At 34.6% G+C, this 21,769-nt stretch overlaps 1 protein-coding gene and 1 long non-coding RNA gene across 10 annotated transcripts; one reads left to right on the top strand and one right to left on the bottom strand.

Annotated features, from left to right (window-relative positions):
* Positions 1–2,826: 2,826 nt before the first annotated feature.
* LOC148783815 (uncharacterized) lies at positions 2,827–15,239 on the bottom strand. Of its 2 annotated transcripts, none has more exons than XR_016053697.1 (2): positions 14,880–15,239; positions 2,827–3,637 (listed from the first exon to the last, which is right to left on the bottom strand). It is a non-coding gene; the product is annotated as an uncharacterized LOC148783815 (long non-coding RNA). The 2 variants fall into 2 exon arrangements; XR_016053698.1 differs by lacking the exon at positions 14,880–15,239 and adding an exon at positions 4,217–5,200.
* LOC18433192 (U-box domain-containing protein 44) lies at positions 13,175–21,110 on the top strand. 8 transcript variants are annotated; one of them, XR_016053688.1, is made up of 5 exons: positions 13,175–14,687; positions 14,894–15,194; positions 19,249–19,328; positions 19,398–19,739; positions 19,830–21,110. XR_016053688.1 is itself a non-coding variant. In XM_011624648.3 (5 exons), the coding sequence occupies exons 1-5, from the start codon at positions 13,653–13,655 to the stop codon at positions 20,714–20,716; spliced, it is 2,688 nt and encodes an 895-aa protein (XP_011622950.1). In that variant the 5' UTR covers positions 13,175–13,652; the 3' UTR covers positions 20,717–21,110. The 8 variants fall into 8 exon arrangements, 7 of the variants coding, with proteins under 7 accessions (XP_011622950.1, XP_088720296.1, XP_088720308.1 ...); XM_011624648.3 differs by having other exon boundaries at positions 19,206–19,328; XM_088864170.1 differs by having other exon boundaries at positions 14,887–15,194; positions 19,206–19,328.
* Positions 21,111–21,769: the final 659 nt, after the last annotated feature.

The raw sequence follows: 21,769 nt of genomic DNA, 5'->3' as shown, positions 1-21,769 counted from the left end.
TGTTACATAGTAGGAGAGAGAAACATGGGAAGGATAGAGAAACATGAGAGTAGAAAGTAAATTAAATAGAAAGGGGAGAGAAAAGTGAGAGGTAGAGATAGTAAATTAAATAAAAAGAGAGAGATAGAGAGACCATATTAAAAATGAGTTACGCAAAAATTAAAGAAAGAATTATTTATATTTATGTCTTTTTAAGCCTGTAGGAGGAAGAGAGTTACATAAAAACATTACACTAAAAAAAGAGTTACCCATATTTATGTCTATATTAAAAAAAAAATTATATATATATATATAACTTTTTATGCATGTACGAGGAAGAGAGAGAGTAAATGTGGGAGGGAGATGGGGAAAAGAGTAAATTTTAAAAAAATTAAAAGAGAGATAGTCAATATGGGGAGAGGAAAAATGAGATAGACATTAATATGGGGGAGAGAAGAGAGAGATTAATATGGGTGAGGAGAGAAGAGAGAGAAATGTGTGGGGCTTGGAGTTATTAGGAAATAGAGAGAGAAGATGGATGATTAAAAGAAGGGAAAGAATTGGATCAGATGACATGTATGGGAATAAGAAAGATGAGTGGGAAAGAATGCATGAGATGATATGTATGGGCATGAGAGAGATGTGGAAAGAGAGTTATTAATAGGGAAATTATCGCTAATATACCTAAATTTTAATAAAAACGCAAAAACAACCCCAACTTCCCAAAACCTCGCCCACACCATTTTTCCCAATTTCGGCTTTTTTGGACGACAATGCCCTTTACAATAGTCTTTCTACCATTATACATTTTGATCTTTACGGTAATTTAAATACCGTTACAAATTGATTACGGTATATAAAATACCGTAATAGTATGAGATTATATTACGGTACTTCGAGTACCTTAATAACTAATCTTCTTTTACGGTATTGTTAATACCGTAATTGTTTGAATTATTACAGTAATATGTGGTGAAGTTCTTACGGTATTTTTATTACCATAATAGGTTGAAAAGCTTCAAACTGAAGCTAATATCAGGGTTACCTCTCTCATTCCTGTCCTCCCCGTAATTGTCTGCCAACTACAAAAGTTAAAGAAAAAAAAGTTCAAATTACAAAAGATCTCATTAATCCACATAAATTCAAGTTTCTTGCTAAATAAACCTTGCAATATGAAAAACCAAACAGAAACCCTGCGCAACGAAATGCTATCATCCACATATGGAGAAATTTTAAGCAAAAACCTTATATATCTCCCGTTATCAAGATTTAAGACTGAAGGTACGTCAGACATGGTTGAGAGGAATGTAGAATTTCAAAAGAAAAAAGAGTGGTAACACTGATATTAGCTTCGGTTTGAAGCTTTTCAACATATTACGGTAGTAAGAATGCAGTAAGGATTTCACCACACATTACGGTAATTTAATTACCATAATAATTCAAACAATTATGGTATTAAGAATACCATAAAAAGAAGATTAGTTATTACGATACTCGAAGCACCGTAATACAACTTCGTATTATTACGGCATTTTATATACCGTAATATTATCTCAATTTGTAATGGTATTTAAATTACCGTAAAGATCAAAATGTATTACGGTATAAATACTGCCGTAAAAGATATTTTCGTCCAAAAAAAACCAAAAATTGAGAAAAAGGGTGTGGGTGGGGTTTTGAGACGTTGTGATTTTTTTTACGATTTTATTAAATTTAGGTCTATTGGCTATAATTTCCCTTATTAATATCATGGGACACGTAGTGAAAGAATAAGTGTGGTAGTCCTCTCTCTTAATATAAAATAGATAGATAGATAGATAGATACAATCTCATGTCATAGCTTGCATTTATCGTACTATCCCACTTGACAATTTGTTTGCCAATCAACATATAATATGCTTCTATAACTCAAAACATATAACAAAAATAGCTAATTATTCAATATGCTTTTATAACTCAAAACATTTAACAAAAACAACTAATTATTCAATATGCTTTTATAACTCAAAACATATAACAAAAAATATAAAGAAAATAATATCAGTAAAGGATTGCAGCCAATAAAAACACATAAAACAAAGTCCAAAAAACCTAAAATTAATCAAAATTATACATTATGTTGTGTTGGTACCCAAAAAAAAAAAAAAAACATTCATGAAATTTTCTCTTAAACCAATAATCAAGGTTTAGTCCCATAGTTAACTTATCTCAAAAACAAAACTCAAATTTCACGTCAATGATGAAAAGTTTAAGTTTCAAGGAAGTTTTAAAAAATAAAACAAGAAGTTTCATAAAGTTTTTGGAAAGGTAAAAACACATATTTATATTAATTTTACAAAAAATCAGTTTTTTTAGTATATTTTGAATTATTCAAATACGAATTAAAAAACAAATATTTTATAATTAAAAAAAAAGTTTATATAAAGTTGACACCTTAAAATACAAAATTTCGTTACAAATGTGAAACCTTTCGAAAAAAAAGTTGTTTTGATGCTGATCATCTTGACATCGCAATGTATAAAGAGAAAAAAGAGTAATTTCAAGACTATTTTAACATTTTGCAACACATCATCCATACCGTCAATTTTCAAGATTTTCAAATGTTTATAGATCCACATGACTTAAAACCATTTCTAAAGTTAAAAATATTCTAATTAAAGATAAAAATAGAATCTCACACCAAAGAACTTTCGGCTCCAAAATTGCATCACATGACGAAGTTTAGGGTTACGCCTCAATCTAAGGTTGCAACCTCATGCAAACCACACCCTAATGAAATTTTATGTCGAAACTGAAACTTGCAATGGCTTCATGCACAAGAGGACTTAACCGTCAGAAACCAATGGAGACATTTAGTCGTTTACACGCTTTCTTTTCACTTACATTCAACATATAAATCATTGTTATACCATGCCCCAAAAATTGATTGTCTGGAGAAAATAAATAAATAAATTTGTGTCCTTCAAATCTAGCCTCCTATCGGTTTAACGCCTGAGTAGCCAAATGATTTTATCTTAACAATTGAGTTCTTTATAACTCACCTCCTAAAATCAAACCATGTTCAGTCTTGGGGCATCATCCATTTCAAGGCCAGTACAGGTCTGGTTCGAAAGTTCACTTCTCTTTTACTGTTAAATTATGGGGTTATACTCCATGGATTGGGTCTAATTGGATTCTACCAGAGAGGAAGTAGACAATACGCTTCTGCAGGAGCATCGAATCTCGTCATAAATGCTATGTAATACATACACGGGTGCTGAAAAACCATCAAGCCTGTTTATCCAGGATTGATTCTTGATTCAGAGTGCACAGCGTGTTTCAAGCACATCTATCCATGCCCACAACGTCAAATACATAGAAACAAGATAGAAAATACTAAACGAGAATAAGCAATACAATAAATACACTACAAAGAACAAGAAAAGCAACTTAAATATAAAATAAAATAAAATCAAAGGTTTAAGAATACCGATAGAAGTGACATGAGTTTTTCCTTTTGGGGGTGTTGGTGGCAAGAAGTCCTAGTCTTCAGTTGAAAGTGGGGAGTCCAAATCCGCCTTGTGATGGAATCGACGACAAAGGTGATGTAGGCGGTCTCTGTGAGCTTCCTGGCTGCTGCCTCAGGCTCCTCCACGGTTTTAGCAAGGGACGCCGCATCCTAATCAGGAATCAAAGCTCAGACCAGCATCCACACTTCTTTATTTGGATCTTGATTTTACATTAAATCAAACGGTACCGATTAACTTCAGGGATAAGATTACAATAAATAATAGAAGGGCGCATATTAGCTGGTCTAGCCCTAGTTTGCATTGGTTCATCCAGTGACTAGAGAGAGACCAGAAATTTTTTTGATTCGGAAAACTTTCACATTGTATTAGCCACTCCATGGTCAGTTCCATTAAAATATAAAAATAAAAAGTAGAAAATTTGTTTGGGAACAATTCACTCTCAAAAACCGATGCCGCAGCAAGAATGGGTAAAAACCCCCTTGAAAAGAGGGAAGGAGTTCAAGGCTCAATAACAAAAAAGTTCCGACACTGAATTATAATACAATCAATCAATAATGAAATCCTAAAAGACAAGTCTAAACTCAAGAACCAAGAAAAGAATTTAAAGTTATTCCACCACCCATGTCCCCCGTGTGTCGGTCATTTACTGAGATCCTAAGAATGCAATACAAAAATTATATCTTAAAAACATATTAGAACCGAACAATGCACAACAAAACACTACATACCAGCTCCCTATTTATTCCTTAGCTCATCAATCAACCACTTGGCCACTGAATTTCCAACACAAAAACAAAAACAAAAAAATCCAACTCCCTTATTTTTTATCTCCATCATTCTCCCTTGGCTGAGGAACTCATCCTCGCCTTCAACAGCTCATTGTGAAATTCCATCATCAGATTCCCATACTTCACTTTATGAAACTGCTCTTTTAACATTGGATGACATCCTCCACTAGTTTTTTGTAAGGGTTTTATATTTTGTAGAATTTGCTTCTAGAATTAACCTTCGATAAGTGCCAAGAAACATCATTCTTCTGCATCAAACCTTTGCTGCCCCAACATCCTTAAAATGGATGTTAATGGTGCTTGATCTTCAACAAATTTATGCGAGTTGTCCTTGGATTTGGGTTCGTCTTTCATCTAAACTATATTCACTCACTTTATAAGGATAGAGGCAAATCGAACTCAAAACTCCAAATAAACACTGTCAAATGAGTTATCTTTCAGAGTTTCTGAAAAATGTCCCCAACTTGGGGAGTAGTTGATGCAAATAACGTGTAGCTCATTCTTACTCAACAAGCTTTTCAGATTTGCAGCTTAATAAGCGATAGGATCCATCAGCTGGTCCATTTCTTGAAACAAGTCTTCCATCAACTGTGCAACAATTGGGGTCTTGAGGATCGCATGAGGCTACTAGATCTCTAATCCTATGCAATCGAGCCTGGTCTACTACCACTTTGATACAGCAAGAACCAGGTAGCGTAAAAGACTCACAAGGACGAGACCACAACCACCATGAAAGAAGCTCAAAGGCTCAAGAACCCGAAAGTTCTGACACATAAATTATAACTCAGTGTACAAGGATCCATTAGACCCTATTTATAAGAAAATAAAACCATAAATCCATAACTTAAGAACCAAGAAATGAACCTAAACCTAAAATACTACCAACCAAGTCCCCTATACATTAGAAACCCAACAGTAACCTACAATCTCTCAAAGCATTCATTAAATATAAAAATTTAATCGTAAAAATACATAGAAGCTAAACAAAGCATCACTATTTAGACAAAACACTACAAATCACTATCTATTTTACCCCAGTGAATTGACCATATTGTCCCTGAATTACCAGCACAAAAGACCAAGGACTCAAGTCATGTACTTTTTATCTCCTTAAACGGACTCTGTACCATCCATTTGAGGGACAAATAAATCTTATGTTTCAAGATTTCAAAGGATTTCTTTCTTATTTTCTTGTTACCTTTTTGGGAATTGTTTATAACGAGAATCAAATGATGATCTTGTTTTCTTAAAAAAGTTCCTCTTTATCCAAAAGAAGAAAACTTCTAGTATATTCTATACAAAAAGTTTAACTCTTTCAAGACTTTAAATAGAATAAGAATACCATCAATGATATATGTGACACTTACTAATGGAAACAATGAAAATAAAAACACATACAAAATGTGAAAACAAAAAAAGCACTACGTCAAAAGATCTTTTTTCCTAAGATAATAAAAAAAACACGTCCAACGCCAAATTCCACCCCTAAAGTGTGTGCACCAATTAGTCTTTCTTGTATGCAAAACTCTCTCTCTAAGTAGCTAGTTGTTGAGAATCAGGTAAGACTTGAGAAAGACCTAATTTGGCACAAACACTGAAGATCTTCAATGACTTCTTGTTCCTGAAAATTGTTGGATTTATGTGGCCTTTAAAAGCCTTATGAGTATTTGTAAAATGAAATGATCTAGTGGAACATGAACTCATTGGGAGTATTGTCCCTCATGGACCATACCATGTAAACGATGTTTGCAGATATCGGACTGTGTTTGACGATCTAGGCCAGTCGGTTGGGAAAAACCCATGTTACCTGGGCATGAAGAACAAACCGATGGGTTAGCCCTTGATGAGGTCGGAGACCATGCCCGGATGAGTGAGCCGAGGGACTGTGTGACCGTTGTGTGTGATGGTGGCCTACAGAGACGGGGTCAAAACCTCATCCATGTGCCATCATACGGCTTACGTATCGATAGATCCTTCGGGAAAGCCAGAAATCCACCTTTTAGGGTGAAGCGTATGCATGTGCGAAAGATCCCCGATGCGTCATAGAGCTATGGTCGTATCAGGTCTTGGTAACCTAGACTCATCTCTAGGGGTGGACCTGTAATCCACAGACTGGGATTGCGACCCCTTGGCTCATTGGCCAGACTTTGATAACTCACTAATGAACCCCTGCTTGGACTGTGGGTCATGGGAAACACTTGGTCGGTCTGATAAAGCAAGTGTGTTCTGTAGTCCACAGTTGAAGGTGGAGTGCCTTATGATTGTTGATTCAATTCCTAAATCATATGGATCAATTTCTCGTCAAATTAATTTAATTGTATTTGTTTTATGATAATGATTATTTTAGAATTTTTATTTGAATTTTTATGAACTTTTAGATATTTTATTTATAATTTTTTAATTTATAAAATTAAAGATATTAATTTTGTAATATTTTACTATTCACTAAAAATTATTTTGTTAATTTTAAATGTATAAAAAAAAATCATGGGGGTCCATTGTGCACATGGGCCCACCATGTTTTTAGAAGGTGGGGCCCACATGTGCCTCCCATGGGTCACACGCCCCACTTCTTACTACTTTCTATTTTATGGAATGTTTTGTTTTGTCATCCATGTGACCCTATGTTTTGATAACTTTAAATTGTGACATGTGGTCAAATTATGAATTGAGTATGCATTGATCATATATTGACTTAATATGGAATTAGATATTGACTTGATATATCTTTGATAAATTTTATGACAAATATGTGTACAGATGTGTTATTTTATGGAATGCACAATGTTAAATTAAAATTAATTTAACTTCTTTTCTATTGATGGAAAAATGGTTTAGGAAATAGGGATAAGGGTTCATGCACATTCCATAATGTTGATAGCCCATTTATAGAATGGATGGCTCAGATCTCTCATCCCACAAGTCACCATTGATCGATGGTCCATGTTCAATCTCACAAGAAGATGCAAGCTAAGGAAAACCCTAAAAAACCCTAATTTTGTTCAAAGCCTATAAAGATGGATTGTCTCTACCCAAAAATATGTACACCGTATCTTTTGTACCTAATTCCATATTTCTCTCTCATATCCCGTTTAGAATTTCTCTCTCTCTCTTAAGAAACGTTTATCTCTCTCCCACATTGTAAAAGAACCTAAGAGTTTAGGTTATTGAGTTATTCTCTCTCATATCTCTCAACTATGGATTTATGATTAAGTGTCTTAGGGTTTAGCAAAAAGAGAATTCATCTTTCTCAAACTAGATTGTTAAGGGAATTCACTTAAGGTTTGAGTTTATGATTAAAGGGGTTCATATTCTATTGGTGTGGCTTGGCCTAAACTTGCTTTTCCGGTTTGAGATTGAAGTCGATCGCCTGCCATCATATGGTGGTGACTTGGTGTGGGCTGTAATAAGCCTAGTTGAGGTAATCTTCGTCACACTTCTCTTTTATTTATTGCAATCTTATTTTTTATTCTCAAGCACAGTGCATAGTTATTTCAATGGCATCAAGTTTTAAGATCTTGGTTTTATTGTCATGTTGATTTTATTTTGAAATACATGTTGTTGTAATAAGACCACTTGTAAGTAATCTTTTACCAAAACAAAGGGGGTGATATAAAAAAATAATAATAATAAATAAATAACTATACATACATACATACATACATACATACATACATATATATATATAATTCAAAAAAAAATTAAAAATAAAATAAAATAAAAATAATAATGTGATGTTTCCAACATGGAAAAAGTTTATATAAGGATGCTACCTTACGATGTAAAATTACGGATGCCTCTCAAAAATCAATTGGAAAAGGTAGTTTTAATGTTGAAAAGCCATTTGATTGATCATCTCAACATCGAGATGTTTGACTATGAAAAATAAAAAGATTAAGTCTCGGAAATGGTGCATTTTACAACATATTATCTACACCGTCCATTTTCAAGATTTTCATATGTTTATAGATCTACTTGATTTTAACTATTTTTTAAATTTAAAATTTCATAATTAAATATCAAAATAGATTTTGAGATAATCCTAAGAATATTTTACATCGAAATTATATACCATGATAAAATTTGAAGGTGTACCTTACCTCTACACCAACGAATGCATTCGTATGCAAATTACACCCTTCCAACATTGGACCAAGGGGCAAAATTAGAAAACAAATAAATGAATTGCTTGTAAAATTTGCAAATATTTGGACTTTCATGTAATTACCATATTTAAATAAGGTAAGGACATAATTTTTCTTAAATCTTAGAAATGAAAATATCGTTAAATGTAGATCGACTCATTATCATATGAAAATTTTAAAATTGAAAAATATTTTAATAGGACTAAAATCCTATCATATTAAGTAAAGCATCACCACAAAACTCAGTAGTTCTGGCATCGAAAACTTTCGCATCGATCATCTCGGTCTTAACCATTATGGTTATAAAAAAAAATTAGGATATTAACCCCTAAAAAAATTGTATATTATAAGATATTATCTGGACCATTCATTTCGCCCTGAAAATAATTGTTCACAGATCCACAAGATGCGTACTTGTTTTTAGCTTCAAAATTTCATAATCAATATTGGAAATTTATTTTAGAGCTATCATGGAGATTTTTGATGCCCAAAGTGCTTTCCGGACGAGAATTCTGTGTGGCTTTACTTTGTCTTTCATAAAGCCTCGAGGCTATAGAAGCTGCAACTTTTAAAATTTTATACTTATTCATGAAGCGAATCCATAAACTTTTTTCCAGCATTCCATTACTTGCCCGAGTTCAATCGGACTTTCTCAACCTGCCACTATGGGAACGGCTGAGTAGGAGCGAGTTCCACGACAACTCGGCCCACCTTTATAAATGTAAGTAAAATTATATAAAAATGGAAAATATATAACAATTGGGAAATACCACTATATTTGTTAGAAATAAATTTTTAGATGATTTTTGTAGATGATTTGAGAACTTTCATTTTTTTTTTTTTATTAAATTTTAAAGATTTATCAAAATACCCAATTAGCGATAAAATGAGAAAAAGTAGACTTAGATGAGCTGCCCATATATGGTGCCAACTAAGTATAACACTTGTTAGGAGGTGCGAGTTAGTTCAAATGAAATGATTGAAAATGACAAGTGGTACCTAAAAAGACGTAATTGGAAGTAGTTTGAAAAAATATGGGAACTTATGACCACACTGGGAATATGACATTTAATATAACAGAATGGAAAATCAAGATTCATGTCGTCGACCTCAAATAATTTGGAAAATGCTAAAATGATGATGATCAATTGGAAAAAAACTATGATGATGATGATAATACATAATCTCTAACATGGAGATCATAAATGCGTAAAAATAAATAAAGTTTAAAAACTAAAATGACAATTTTTGAAAAAAATTATAAACCCTTATTTTAAATTTTTTCAAAAAAACCACAAACCCACGTCTATCTTTAAGATAGAAGATAGATGGTCCCTTAGGGGATGCAAATGTAGTAGTTATGCATCCCACACGTATAAACCAGTTTTTTTTTATATATTTTTTTATTATGACTTTTAAATATTATTATTTTTTGTATTTTTTTGTTGTCCAAGTCAATTCGGTCCAGGCACTTGCCTCGGCCAAAGTTCAAGTACCTAGACAGGGACAAGTTTTTAAGCCTTTGTATTTTATCATATTATTGTTATATTCTTTCATAAAGTTATTCATCAAGGCAAGAAGGCGTGTGTGACTGATTCTTTGGGAGGAGGGGGACCAACATAGCCGCCCTCCGGACAAATAAAAAAAAAGACAGGCAGGTAGCGTGTGTGACTGATTCTTTGACCACTAAAACAGGAGGAGGGGGACCAACATAGCGGCCCTCCGGACAAAAAAAAAAAGACTAGCAGGTAAAGCTAATGAACTGCAAGATAAGGACAGAGAAATATGTCAAGTAAGAGTGAAGGGCACGCAAATCAGGTGCATTTAGAATTTAGAAAGATGAAGTAAGAGAGTTAGAGAAGAGTCTTTTATAAATGGAAGATATCAGGGTCAATGAGTCGTTGCATATATGTGTATAGGGTCAATGAGTCGAATACAGTTGATTGTGTATAGGGTCACTGAGTCGAATACACTTAATCAACTGCTTAAAATTTTATCTTTTTTTTTCCAAATATTCAATCAATAGTCAATTGTAATTGAAGGGTATTTGAAATTACATCAAACCCCCATCATATGTGTAGCACCTTAAAAGATCACTATTAAATTTGATATGGATCTATAAAAAAGTCAAATCCCACACCCATGTGATAATGTTTTTAGAGATCCGTGCCCACTTTAATAGTGATCTTTTGAGGTCTTATATATATGGATAGGGGAGGGTCCTATAGGATCATTACTCATATATATATATATATATATATATATATATATATATATATATATATATATATATATAAGGGTTTCTATGCTTCCCCTACACTATAGAAGTTTTATCCTCCTCCTATCATCCAGCCATCCAATTTTGATCAAGAGAGCCACTCACCGTTTGATTTTAGATCTGGCGTCTCAAAGCATTTTATTTTTAGTTTTTTTATACAAATTGTATAAATATGAAATTTGGTACGTGTCATCTTCTCATTGGGCAGCATGTATTAAAAATATTAAAAATAATTTTTCCATAAAATATATGACCAAAATATCCCTTGAAGCTTTCAAGGGTATTTTGGTCATTTTATTTTATTGAAATTATTTTTTTATATTTTTTGCTAGTATGAGTTCAATAGAGGAATGGACATCCAAAATATGATGTCAAAATAGTTTATAAAAAAAATAAAAAATAAAAAATAAAAAAATGTAATTTGGTATCAAAATAGTTTATATATATATATATAGACAGTTTCTATGGGGCAGCCGGCATATTTTAGAAATGCGAGCTTTGTAATAAACATATTTTTAAAATATAATTTTATCCTAGTTTTTAAAAAATATATAATCTTTACCATGGAAATCATAAATATGATAAATAAATAAATTTTGAAAACTACAAATAGTATTTATATCAAAAAAAATTTGTACCGTTTGTTGGGCATTGTGGATTGACGAATCTTTTAAAACAATATCAAAGTGACGCACCTTTTAAAACAATATAAAAAAGTGACGCATCTTTTAAAACAGTGTCAAATCCATGCCATCCAAATAAGATGGACGGTGAAGATTATTATAAGGTTGCAACCTTATGCCTACTTTATTTTCTTCTTCTTTATTGTTTTTTTTGTTTTTTTTTATACAAGTAGTGGTTTGGCTAAATTTTGAGCAATTTTGTACCTCATGTAGTTTGCAGTTTTAAAAGGCATGGGCTTTATCAAAACGAAGTAGAGCCCTGTGGAAAATATTTTGGGTATCAGAGATTCTCACGATGACTCTAAAATCAGTTTTAATAATGATGATGAAATTTAAAGGAAAAAATATATATAGAAATCATGCTTATATGTGAACACTTATTTTTAAGGTAAAATAGATGATCTAGATAATGTGTTACAATGTACAGTATTTTTTATATCCTGATTCTTTCGCAATGATAAGGTCAAGGCCGAAATGTCCAATTTGAAGGCTTTCCGATACCAAAACTACAATTTTTACTGAGTTTTAAGGTGGGGCTTTACTTGTTTTGATAGGACTGCAGCTCTATAAAAAATATTGTTTTTTATTAAAAAATTATGTTTGATAAGAGTCCTATAACTTTATATATTTCTCCGTTTTTTACAAAAGGACATTCGGCTAAAATTTGAGTGTATCCGAAATTCTATTCATCAAGTATATAGATTACAGTAGAGATTGTCTACGGAGACACCATTTATGTTTTATACATGGAGTTCACAATCATTCCTATATATTAGATGTCCAAATAGATAACGAGTTACGAAGTCCGATAATTGTTTTATGTGGAACTGTGTCTATTCAATAACACGCTTACAACTGCCCATTTTGAAATTCAAAGGACAAGAGTGATTGTGAAATGTATATAGACAAATGATGTATTTATAGATCAAAGGCCTAAATTTAATATGGGTCGATTTGACGGTCACGACTTCATTTCATATTTTAATTTTAATTTTTTTTCTCACATGAAATTTGAGGCACCTATTCTTCTCATCAAGGCACACCTAATAAGATATTAAAAAAATCCACAATAAATAAAATGATCAAGATACCCTTACAAATTTTTGTAGGTATTTTGGTCAATTTATTTATTATAAAAAAAATTATTAGATTATCCTATTTTTTAATAACGCATGCTCAAATTTTCAGGTGATTTGGATTTGTATAAAAAATTAAAATTTAAATATAAACATAGTCATGACCGTTAGATCGTCTCATATTGAATCTGGGTCATTAAGCTCATATGTAACTGTGAGCTAATGGACCTAGGCTAGCTTTTTCCATGTATATTATAACATAATTACTTGATGAGTTGTTTGGAGAGAGAGAGAAATATATCTAGATAATAGCATGATAAACTGTTTGGAGAGAGAGAAAAAAAATATAGATTATAGCATAATAAGCTGTTTGCGGAGAGGGAAAACCAAGAATTACATGAGATGAGCACGTCAACCATAGGAGTCGAGTGAACAAAAGAATAGGAAGAGAGAGAGGGAGAGGGAGAACAATAATCAGATGAACGCGTCAACCATGGGAGTCGAGTGAAAACAAGAATCAGAACAGGTCTTTGATCTGCTTCCATGTACTAAGCGACCCCACTACGTAAATATCTACCCACCCACCATCATTTAAAATCGTTTAAACTCGCTCTTGGCCTGCAACTGTTCTCTCGCTTGTGTCCAAGGCCTCTGTTCCTCTTCTGATAATTCCAGAGCTTCCTTCTTCTCCTTTCTCATAACAAAATTGTACCATCGAGTTGATATCGGCGAAACAATTGGTGGGTCTCGTTTCAAACTTTCATTTTGATTAAGTATACGAGCTTCAGTAAGTATTCTCTTCATATTGTAATCTCAAACTACTTGCTTCTATCGATTCTATTGGGAGTTGAGTTGGGTTTGACTCTGCTGAGAATTGGGTTCCAAAGATGAAAGTTAAGTTGGATTTAACTCATGTTTAATTGGTTTTTGAGCTACTTCAGAGTAAAAGAAGCATCAAATTTCTCTATGTCCAGGAACTTTTTCACCCCATATGAAAGGAACAGGCAACATGCTCTGAATTGGGTTCAGAGGTGGAACACTTAGTGGGTAATATCAAATCCAAAACTGAAACTTCTTAATGGGTTTTCTGACTTCATCGTGACAATTGTGGCCTCTGACTCTATCAACGGGGGAAGAAACCCATTACCCACTATATCATATTCTCACTTTATAACAATAATCAGAGTCTGAGGTATGATTCAAGGTAAGCTTGAAGTTGCACCTTCTCCCTCCTTCACTGATGTTCTGTCAAGACTAATAGAGTTAATTGATGAGATTGCTTTAGTCACAGAGGACTCTGTGATTGGACCAAAGATATTATCTGATTTTGCTGCTTATCTGAAGAAGATTATTCCCATATTAGTGGAACTAAAGGATGATAAAGAAATGGATACACAACCTATACGAAAGGCTCTTGAATCCCTTGAGAAAGACCTTAAAAAGGCTCAAGGATTGGCCATATTATGTAAGTCGGGAAGCCGATTCTACTTATGGTTTAATTTCTCAGCCATTGTTAACCAGCTTAAGGACTTAACACATGATCTCGGCCGATGTTTAAGCCTAATATTAATGGCTTCTCTTGACGTTTCGAATGAAATCAAGAATAAGATTGGAAATTCACACAAGGAAATGCTGAATGCTAAATTTAATCAATTATTTGATGACAAAGAATTCATTGAAGAGATGATAGAAGGAATCAAGTCTGGAAGGTTCAACAAAATCGATGCCGAGGAGTTCTTAGTCACCATAGCCCAGGATGTGGATGTTTTGCCTGAACCTGCAATGCTTAGGCAAGAGATAGAAAACCTTAAGAAAAATGCAGATGCACCAGTCCATAAGGGCCAGATAGAAGCAATGGATCTCCGTAGAATAATTGAATTTCTAGAACAGGCTGACTTATTAAAGGATAAAAATTTCAATAGCTTAGGCAGTCCCGACAGGAACTCCACTGTGTCACTGCATTCTAGTGATGGGTTGCAGGAGAAAAAGTTTCATGGAGGATTGGATGAAATTTTCCTGATCATCCGCGATGGTAGAAATGAGGATTTAAGCTTAGCCCTGTCTGAATTACACAAACTAATTGAAGGAAGTTTGTTAGATGAAGAAAGAGTAAGAGTCGAAGACCTCATTCCTATTCTAGCAAAACGTTTGAGTTCTAAGAAGCAAGACATCAGGAAAATGATCCTAGTGATCCTGAGAATTCTTGTGTCCAAGAATGATGATAATAAGGTAGGTTAAGACACTTTATTTCCTTTTTCTTATTTTGGATAAATCCTTGTAACATGGAGCTCAGGTTCAGAGCCTAATTTCCATATAATGAATCCAAAGTGTCTTTTTATTTAAATTAAATCAGTATAACAATGTTACTGAGACTTAGAATGCAATTTTCCATCTCTAATGTCAATCAAGTTATATTCTTACACTGTAGTGGCCAGGAAAGGCTTGCAGATGATGGGGCATTGACCTTAGTGGTGCGCTCATTGACGCGAGATGCAGAAGAGAGAAGGGAAGCAGTTGGGCTTCTTTTGGAGTTATCCGACGTTTCAAGAGTTCGTCAAAGGATCGGCAGAGTCCAGGGTTGCATTTTGTTGGTGGTTGCCATGTTGAACAGTGATGACCCTTGTGCAGTCCTTGATACTAAGAGGCTCCTTGATATCTTATCAAGCAACACTCAGCATGTGCTTCATATGGCTGAGGCGAATTACTTCAAGCCACTTGTGCAGTGCCTCCGTGAAGGTAGCCTTATACTCTCTAATGGGCTTATTGTATTATTTCCCCCCATGTTTCATGTTCTGTAGTTATAAGCCGATGAATTTTCTCTCTTTGCTTATTTTTGTTGTGGTTATTTTTTTATGGATCCGGTTTTTATGCGGCCAAGCCCACATATGTAGAAATGCGGGTTTTTTAATAAATCTATTTTTGAGATGGATTTTAAGGTTTAATTTTTAAGGACATGTAATCTCTAACATCGAGATCATGAATATGAATAAATAAATAAATTTTAAAAACTGTAAATAATAATTCTAGTAAGAAAACATTTGGACCATTAGTTTCCATTGTTTTTAGATAGAACACCTACTTGCAGATGGATGCTTTACACTTTTCTTATTCTTTTCTTGTCATACCATACTTATGGAAACTCCTCAATAAGTTTAAACAATGGTAACTGTGATTCATGTTACTTGGACGCCTCAAAAGTGGGATATCCACTTTGGAATGGATCAGATCCTTGACATGTTCTGTACATATCAGAAGAGCATTTATTATTTCCAACTTGCCATGTCGCACATGCATTGTTGTTAGTGCAAGTCAAGGAAAGAACTGAAACCTGGAAGTTTTACACTGGGGATCAAATGTTCCTTACGGTTGGTATAAATCTCAGTTTTACCAAATGGAGAAAGTCAATATTTGTCTAATTTATGTGCACCACGTATATTTCCTTGGAATTTCATATTATAAGGAGATGATCTGTTGAATGGGTTTTAATTTATAAACGGAACATGAAGTCTTCTGCTCTTTTTCTTAAATATTCTTGGAACTTCTCAATGTTCTACACATTTATTCTTTTTTGTATTTTCATAATTAGAGGAATTACCATCAGTTATGAGGATTTCAGATAGAAGCACCCAAAAGATGGAAAAACCAAAGCTGCCTTTTCTTTTTTTCTTTTTTTCCGTTTAAGCTGAGACTAAAAAAATAAAAAAAACTAGTTAGACAAAACAAGTCAACAATGAGCGAGGGAGAAGGACATCAGAATGGTTGTCCTATCATCTAAATTTGTAGCTTCTGCCAGTATATGATATTTCCTCTAGTTGAACCATCTGATCATGTGGGTTGATTCGCCCTCTACATCGATTTACCTGAGAGTCTGTCAGGATAGGTTCCCAAACCTGTCAAGCGTGGCTGCATTTGTTTGTCTTTCTTCTCTATAATGGGGGAAGGAACAGACTGTAAGTAGGAATCAACCTGAGATCATGATAGAGTTTTAGCATAGCTATAGGTGGCACATGCAAACCAGTCAGTTTTTCGTTAACTCTCATGCCTCCAAAGCAGCTTATATATGATGCAAATCGGAACATGCGAAGAAGACAAAAAAAAAAATCTGAAAATTTGATTGAAAATTGAAAAAGAGATAATAAGCCTAGCTTCAATAGCTAGAATTCAATAGAATTCCCAAAGAACAATATTATGAAATAGTCAAATCGATTTCAAAAACAATACAACCCCTATTTATAAACTTCATTTGGACTTTCTAACCTAAATCTAATGTAATTAGACCTCCTAATTAAAATTGAATCTGACCTTGAAGCTTTTTCCCTTGAGAAAATGAAGTAAGAAAACTCATCCTAGTAACCCTGAAAGCAATACCTAACTTTGAAAAACCATACCGTTTTACACCTATATAGAAATTGTTATTATGATCCCATTTTTGGAATGGCAGCATAAGCTCTAGACGCTAAAAATTGCTTCACTAATTTTGCCCATAAAACTAGTCTAAAGGATGCCTCTAAAGGCCTGAACTTCAGCCCTAAAGTTTGTTACACGTAATCAGCCTGCATCAATATAATACCCTTCTACATGGACAAAGGTTCCCTTAAGCCTCAAAGATATAAATGGAATTAAACAAATGTTCAAGACAGAAAAAATAACAAGGAGAAAATATTCTAAAAGGTCCTCTGTGTTTTCTTTTAACCGTAGGAATGAGTCGAATAGTCATTTTAGCCTTGCAGTGGCTTATGTTATATACAAATACGCCTAACCGACTCCATTCGTTCTTTCTTTATGATATTCTTCAATTGAAGTCATATTGACTTTGTCCCTTGTGAGAAATCATCCGATGATTGCAATACTATCTTGCAATCTCTCTGTTAAATATTCAACTGCACTGTGTCTCTGCCATGGCATCTGTTTATTCGGATGGCTAAACATGCATACAATGTGGCGAGTTATCAACCGCTTGTCTCATATATTTTTTATTATCATGAGATGAAACAACAAAGCATCTTGCAAGTGCATCTAAATATATGCTGTATGCTGTGCACAACCCATCTGGACTATTTTAAGTGTGCTTCCACGTAGATTGCTAGGATGGTTCCCTACTAACTAGTCCTCAAATCAACCCCCATGCTTGCATATGGATGTATTTGACACAGTATGCATCTACCTGCTTTTGTAAATTTCTGAAACCTTTTTAATGCGATTATTCCAACATCCATTAGTGCATAGCAGGTTGTGGTATTTCACAAAAAGCGTGGTTAAGTATAATCATGCATATTCACAAAGTCCTGGTGACACGTTAATTCATGATGGACGCTTACATTCTCTTTTGTTCTGCAGTTTGTCTATCTTACATATTCTAAAGTATTATTGTAGTTCCTGTGCCTGTAAAGTATGACATCGAGAGTTTTCTTTCATGCTTTGGGAGAAACAATATGACTTTCAGGTCACACTCTATTTTAATATAGGTTTTACACAATTGGAAGGTCTGCATGTGACACCCTGAGTTCTGTTAGACTCCCCTTGAATGCAAATTCTTAATAGGCAAGACACCGGATGAATTGACTGAAGTGCCTCATTGTCCTTTTCCGTGTACATAGTAAATGAAATATGACAAAGACTCCTCCATTATGTTTGGGCATAATAATCATACAGAAAATTGCTTTCATAATTCTTTTAAGCATGTTTTCCAACAAAAGAACAGCCGTGGAAATCATTAGGTGAACCGTTGTTCATGCACCCAGGCTTGACCTTTCAAGCATTCAAATTTTCCTCTAAGAAGTTCATGAACGCTGACGTGTACATACAAATCCATTTGCCTTGGAACCTGCCTATGTTATGTATCTTGATGCATGTGAACTTAGGGGATGGACCAAGTTCTGGGAACAGGGCGATATTTTTCCTCCACCCGTTTAGGAATGGAAAATAGCCTGCTTGATCTGCTCCTAGAGTGATGGGGAACAGACTTTTGTCACTTTGCGTGTCAAAAAAGCGAAAAAAACATTAGTACCTCGGCAAAAAAATATGTTTTTCCTTTATTTATAAATAAGTCCCTTCCTTTTTGGGAATGTTGGACCAATATAACAGAGCCTTAAAATGTATATAAATTGGCAGGAGGAAACCATAGTCATAAGGGTTATAGAAAATCACAGTCATTGGGGTCATTGTCATTCCTCAACATAATGAATGCTGATGGAGAGAGAGTGGAACGCACCACGTGTCATGTTCTGGTCGTCCCGCTCTCTCCATCTCCATCCATTTGAATGGATGAAAGATTACGGTTTTTTGTTAGTCCTTAGATTATGGTATCCTCTCCCTAAATTGACTACTTGTTTTTCACCATTATTTACTTTTCCTAGTGCACGTTTGGCATTTAATGTCATGGCAAGCTAAGTCTCCATTCATTATGTTTGTGATCATGTTCACGTGTTCCCTTAATGGAAAGGAATCACAGTCCAAGAGACGTTGTACTCCAAATTATATAATCCCCTGTCCTTTTTCATTTGGAAATGGATGGTTTAATTTACTAGGGCAATGACCCTATGGACCCCACTCAAACCAATCTCCAACAGTTCATCACTCAGAAGGGACGGTAGGTGTAGCCTTAGAGTATCATATACCATAGTCTGCTGTACTTTGATATAATTTTCCATTATAAAATGCTTTGGCATGCTTAAAGCTACTTTGTGCTGCTCTTGTGACCATCATAGACCACTTGTTACATCTTCCTCTGAATCATTCTCTCTTCAGGATCTGATATGAATAGGGTTCTTATGGCTACTGCCATTTCTAGAATGGAACTCACCAATCAAAGCAAAGCTGCTCTCGGAGAAGAAGGCTCCATTGAACCACTTGTCAAACTGTTCATTTCAGGTAATCAAACTCTCTCTCTCTCTCCCCTCTCCCCCCCCCCATCTTTCTGACTAAAAACACAAAATTCAGGTAAGCTCGAAGCGAAGCTGGCAGCGTTAGGAGCTTTACAGAACCTATCAACCTTGACCTCAAATGCTCGTCGCCTTATTGACTCGGCCATTGTGGGACCTATCCTCCAACTTCTATTCTCTGTCACATCTGTTCTTATGACTCTCCGAGAGCCTGCAGCTGCAATACTTGCAAACATTTCAGAATCCGAACAAGTTCTCACTAACCACCACGTGACAGAGCAAATTCTCTCTCTATTAAGTTTGTCGAGCCCTACAGTCCAATATCACTTATTTCGAGCTCTAACCAACATAACCAGCCATCCCAGTGCTTCCAAGCTGAGGTCCAAGATGAGGGAAAACGGTGCTCTCCAACTTCTCATGCCTTTCTTAACTGCAAGTGACACTAAAATCAAAACAGGTGGCTTGAACTTACTATACTTTCTTTCTCTAGATTCAGCAGAAGAGCTAAATAATCAACTAGGCGAGGGGAACCTCAAAACCATAGTGAATATCGCATTGGTATCTGGTTGTGTGGATGAAAAGGCTGCAGCTCTTGGTATAGTGAGTAATATACCCATCACAGATAGAAAAGCAACCGATGTGTTAGTAAAGGCTCACCTTCTTCCCTATATGATTACTTTAATTAAGACCGAGTCAATGAATACTCTCTTGGTCGAAAGAGCAGTGAGCACTCTAGTTCGATTCACCGTCCCTTGGGATAAAAAGCTACAGAGAGAAGCAGCTAAGCTAGGAGCCATTCCTTTACTTGTGAAGGTTCTCTCAAGTGGATCTTGTGTGGCCAAGGCAAGAGCTGCAACGGCATTAGCGCAATTATCACAAAACTCTCTCTCCTTGAGTAATTCTAAGGCAAACATGTGGTCATGTATTGGATCCTCCTCAATAGAGAGGGAATGTAAAGTTCATGGTGGTACATGTTCAGTCAAGGGATCATTGTGCCTTATCAAGGCCGGTGCAATCCCTCTTCTTGTTCGGGTTTTGGAAGGTAGAGAAAGAGAAGCTGATGAGGCTGTTCTTGGGGCTCTGTCTACTCTTTTACAGGACAAAACATGGGAAAAAGGGTGCCAGACCATAGCCGAAGCTTCAGGGGTGCAACCCATTATAGAGATTTTGAGAGTGGGAAGTTTGAAAGCTCAAGAGAAAGCTGTCTGGATATTAGAGAGAATTTTCAGGATCGAAGAGTATCGAGTGGAGTACGGTGATCCTGTTCAGGTTCTTTTCATTGATCTTGCACAAAAGGGCGATCCAGCGATGAAATCATTGACTGCCAAGATCTTGGCTCATCTCGAGCTTTTACAGAACCAATCAAGCTACTTCTGATTGTAACAACTGCATTTTAATTCCTTTCTAGTGTCTGTTTGCTTCTTGTTTTTGTTTGGGAAATGCCTGCTATACCATAATCAAGAACCATCTGGCAAACTGTATTATTTAGGGTCATCACCACCCATTGAAATGATGGACGGCAACGACACTGGATCTCAACAAGATGATGCATGACCCAAATGGAATTCCCCTCTCCCTCTTCATCCCTCTCCATAATTGCAATGACGATGGTGACCCTAAGAACTATGTGTTCATGGTGGTCTTTAGGATTATGGTAAACCTTTTGTTAGTCCAAATGCTGAATTGTAACTCTTGCTTCCATGCATAGAGGAAATGGTTTATATATTGTTACTTATAAGCAAGGCTGAGCAACCATCGGTCTTCATTAAAACTCTCTAGTTAAGCGTTGATTATCAAAGGATTCTTGTACTTCAGCCATGAAAAATACTAGGTGTTATACGTTCAAAAAAAATTAAAAAATACTTGATGTTATTTTGAAATAGGTAAAAGTTTATATAAGGATGGTACCTTATAATGTAGAACTATGGATGCCCCTCAAAAATCCATCGGAAAAGGTAGTTTTAATGTTGAAAAACCCTTTGATTGACCATCTCGACATCGAGATGTATGACAATGACAAATCAAAAGATTTTAAATCTCAAAAATAGAGCATTTTACAACATATTATCTACACCGTCCATTTTCAAGATTTTCATATGTTTATAGATCCACTTGATTTTAACCATTTTTTAAATTTAAAATTTTATAATTACATATAAAAATAGATTTTAAGATAATCCTAAGAACATTTTGCATCAAAATTATGTACCATGATAAAATTTGAAGGTGCACCTTACCTCGACACCTACGGATGCCAACTGCACCCATAAGAAAAAGGGAAAAGTTTATATAGCGCTAAGGCTCTAAACAATCACACTCGAGCCTCTCTCAAAAATTTCACTACATGAGATTGTTTTAAAATCTTCAAATTGATCATCTCGACATCAAGATGCATGGACATATGAAAAAATTTGATTTTAAGTTTTGGAA

The sequence above is a fragment of the Amborella trichopoda genome, chromosome 1 (assembly GCF_054954075.1).
Source record: "Amborella trichopoda isolate Santa Cruz 75 chromosome 1, AtrichopodaSantaCruz75HAP2 v2.0, whole genome shotgun sequence".
Lineage (NCBI taxonomy): Eukaryota > Viridiplantae > Streptophyta > Magnoliopsida > Amborellales > Amborellaceae > Amborella > Amborella trichopoda.
Note: the sequence above shows the minus strand (reverse complement) of the source record. Positions and strands in the feature narration are given on the sequence as shown.

Excerpts from the sequence above, each read along its gene's own strand:
- LOC18433192 (XM_006843287.4), top strand. The coding sequence starts at position 13,653 with ATGATTCAAGGTAAGCTTGAAGTTGCACCTTCTCCCTCCTTCACTGAT. Across the intron at positions 14,688-14,893 it reads CCAAGAATGATGATAATAAG|GAAAGGCTTGCAGATGATGG; the intron begins GTAGGTTAAGAC and ends TGTAGTGGCCAG. Across the intron at positions 19,329-19,397 it reads TGTCAAACTGTTCATTTCAG|GTAAGCTCGAAGCGAAGCTG; the intron begins GTAATCAAACTC and ends CACAAAATTCAG.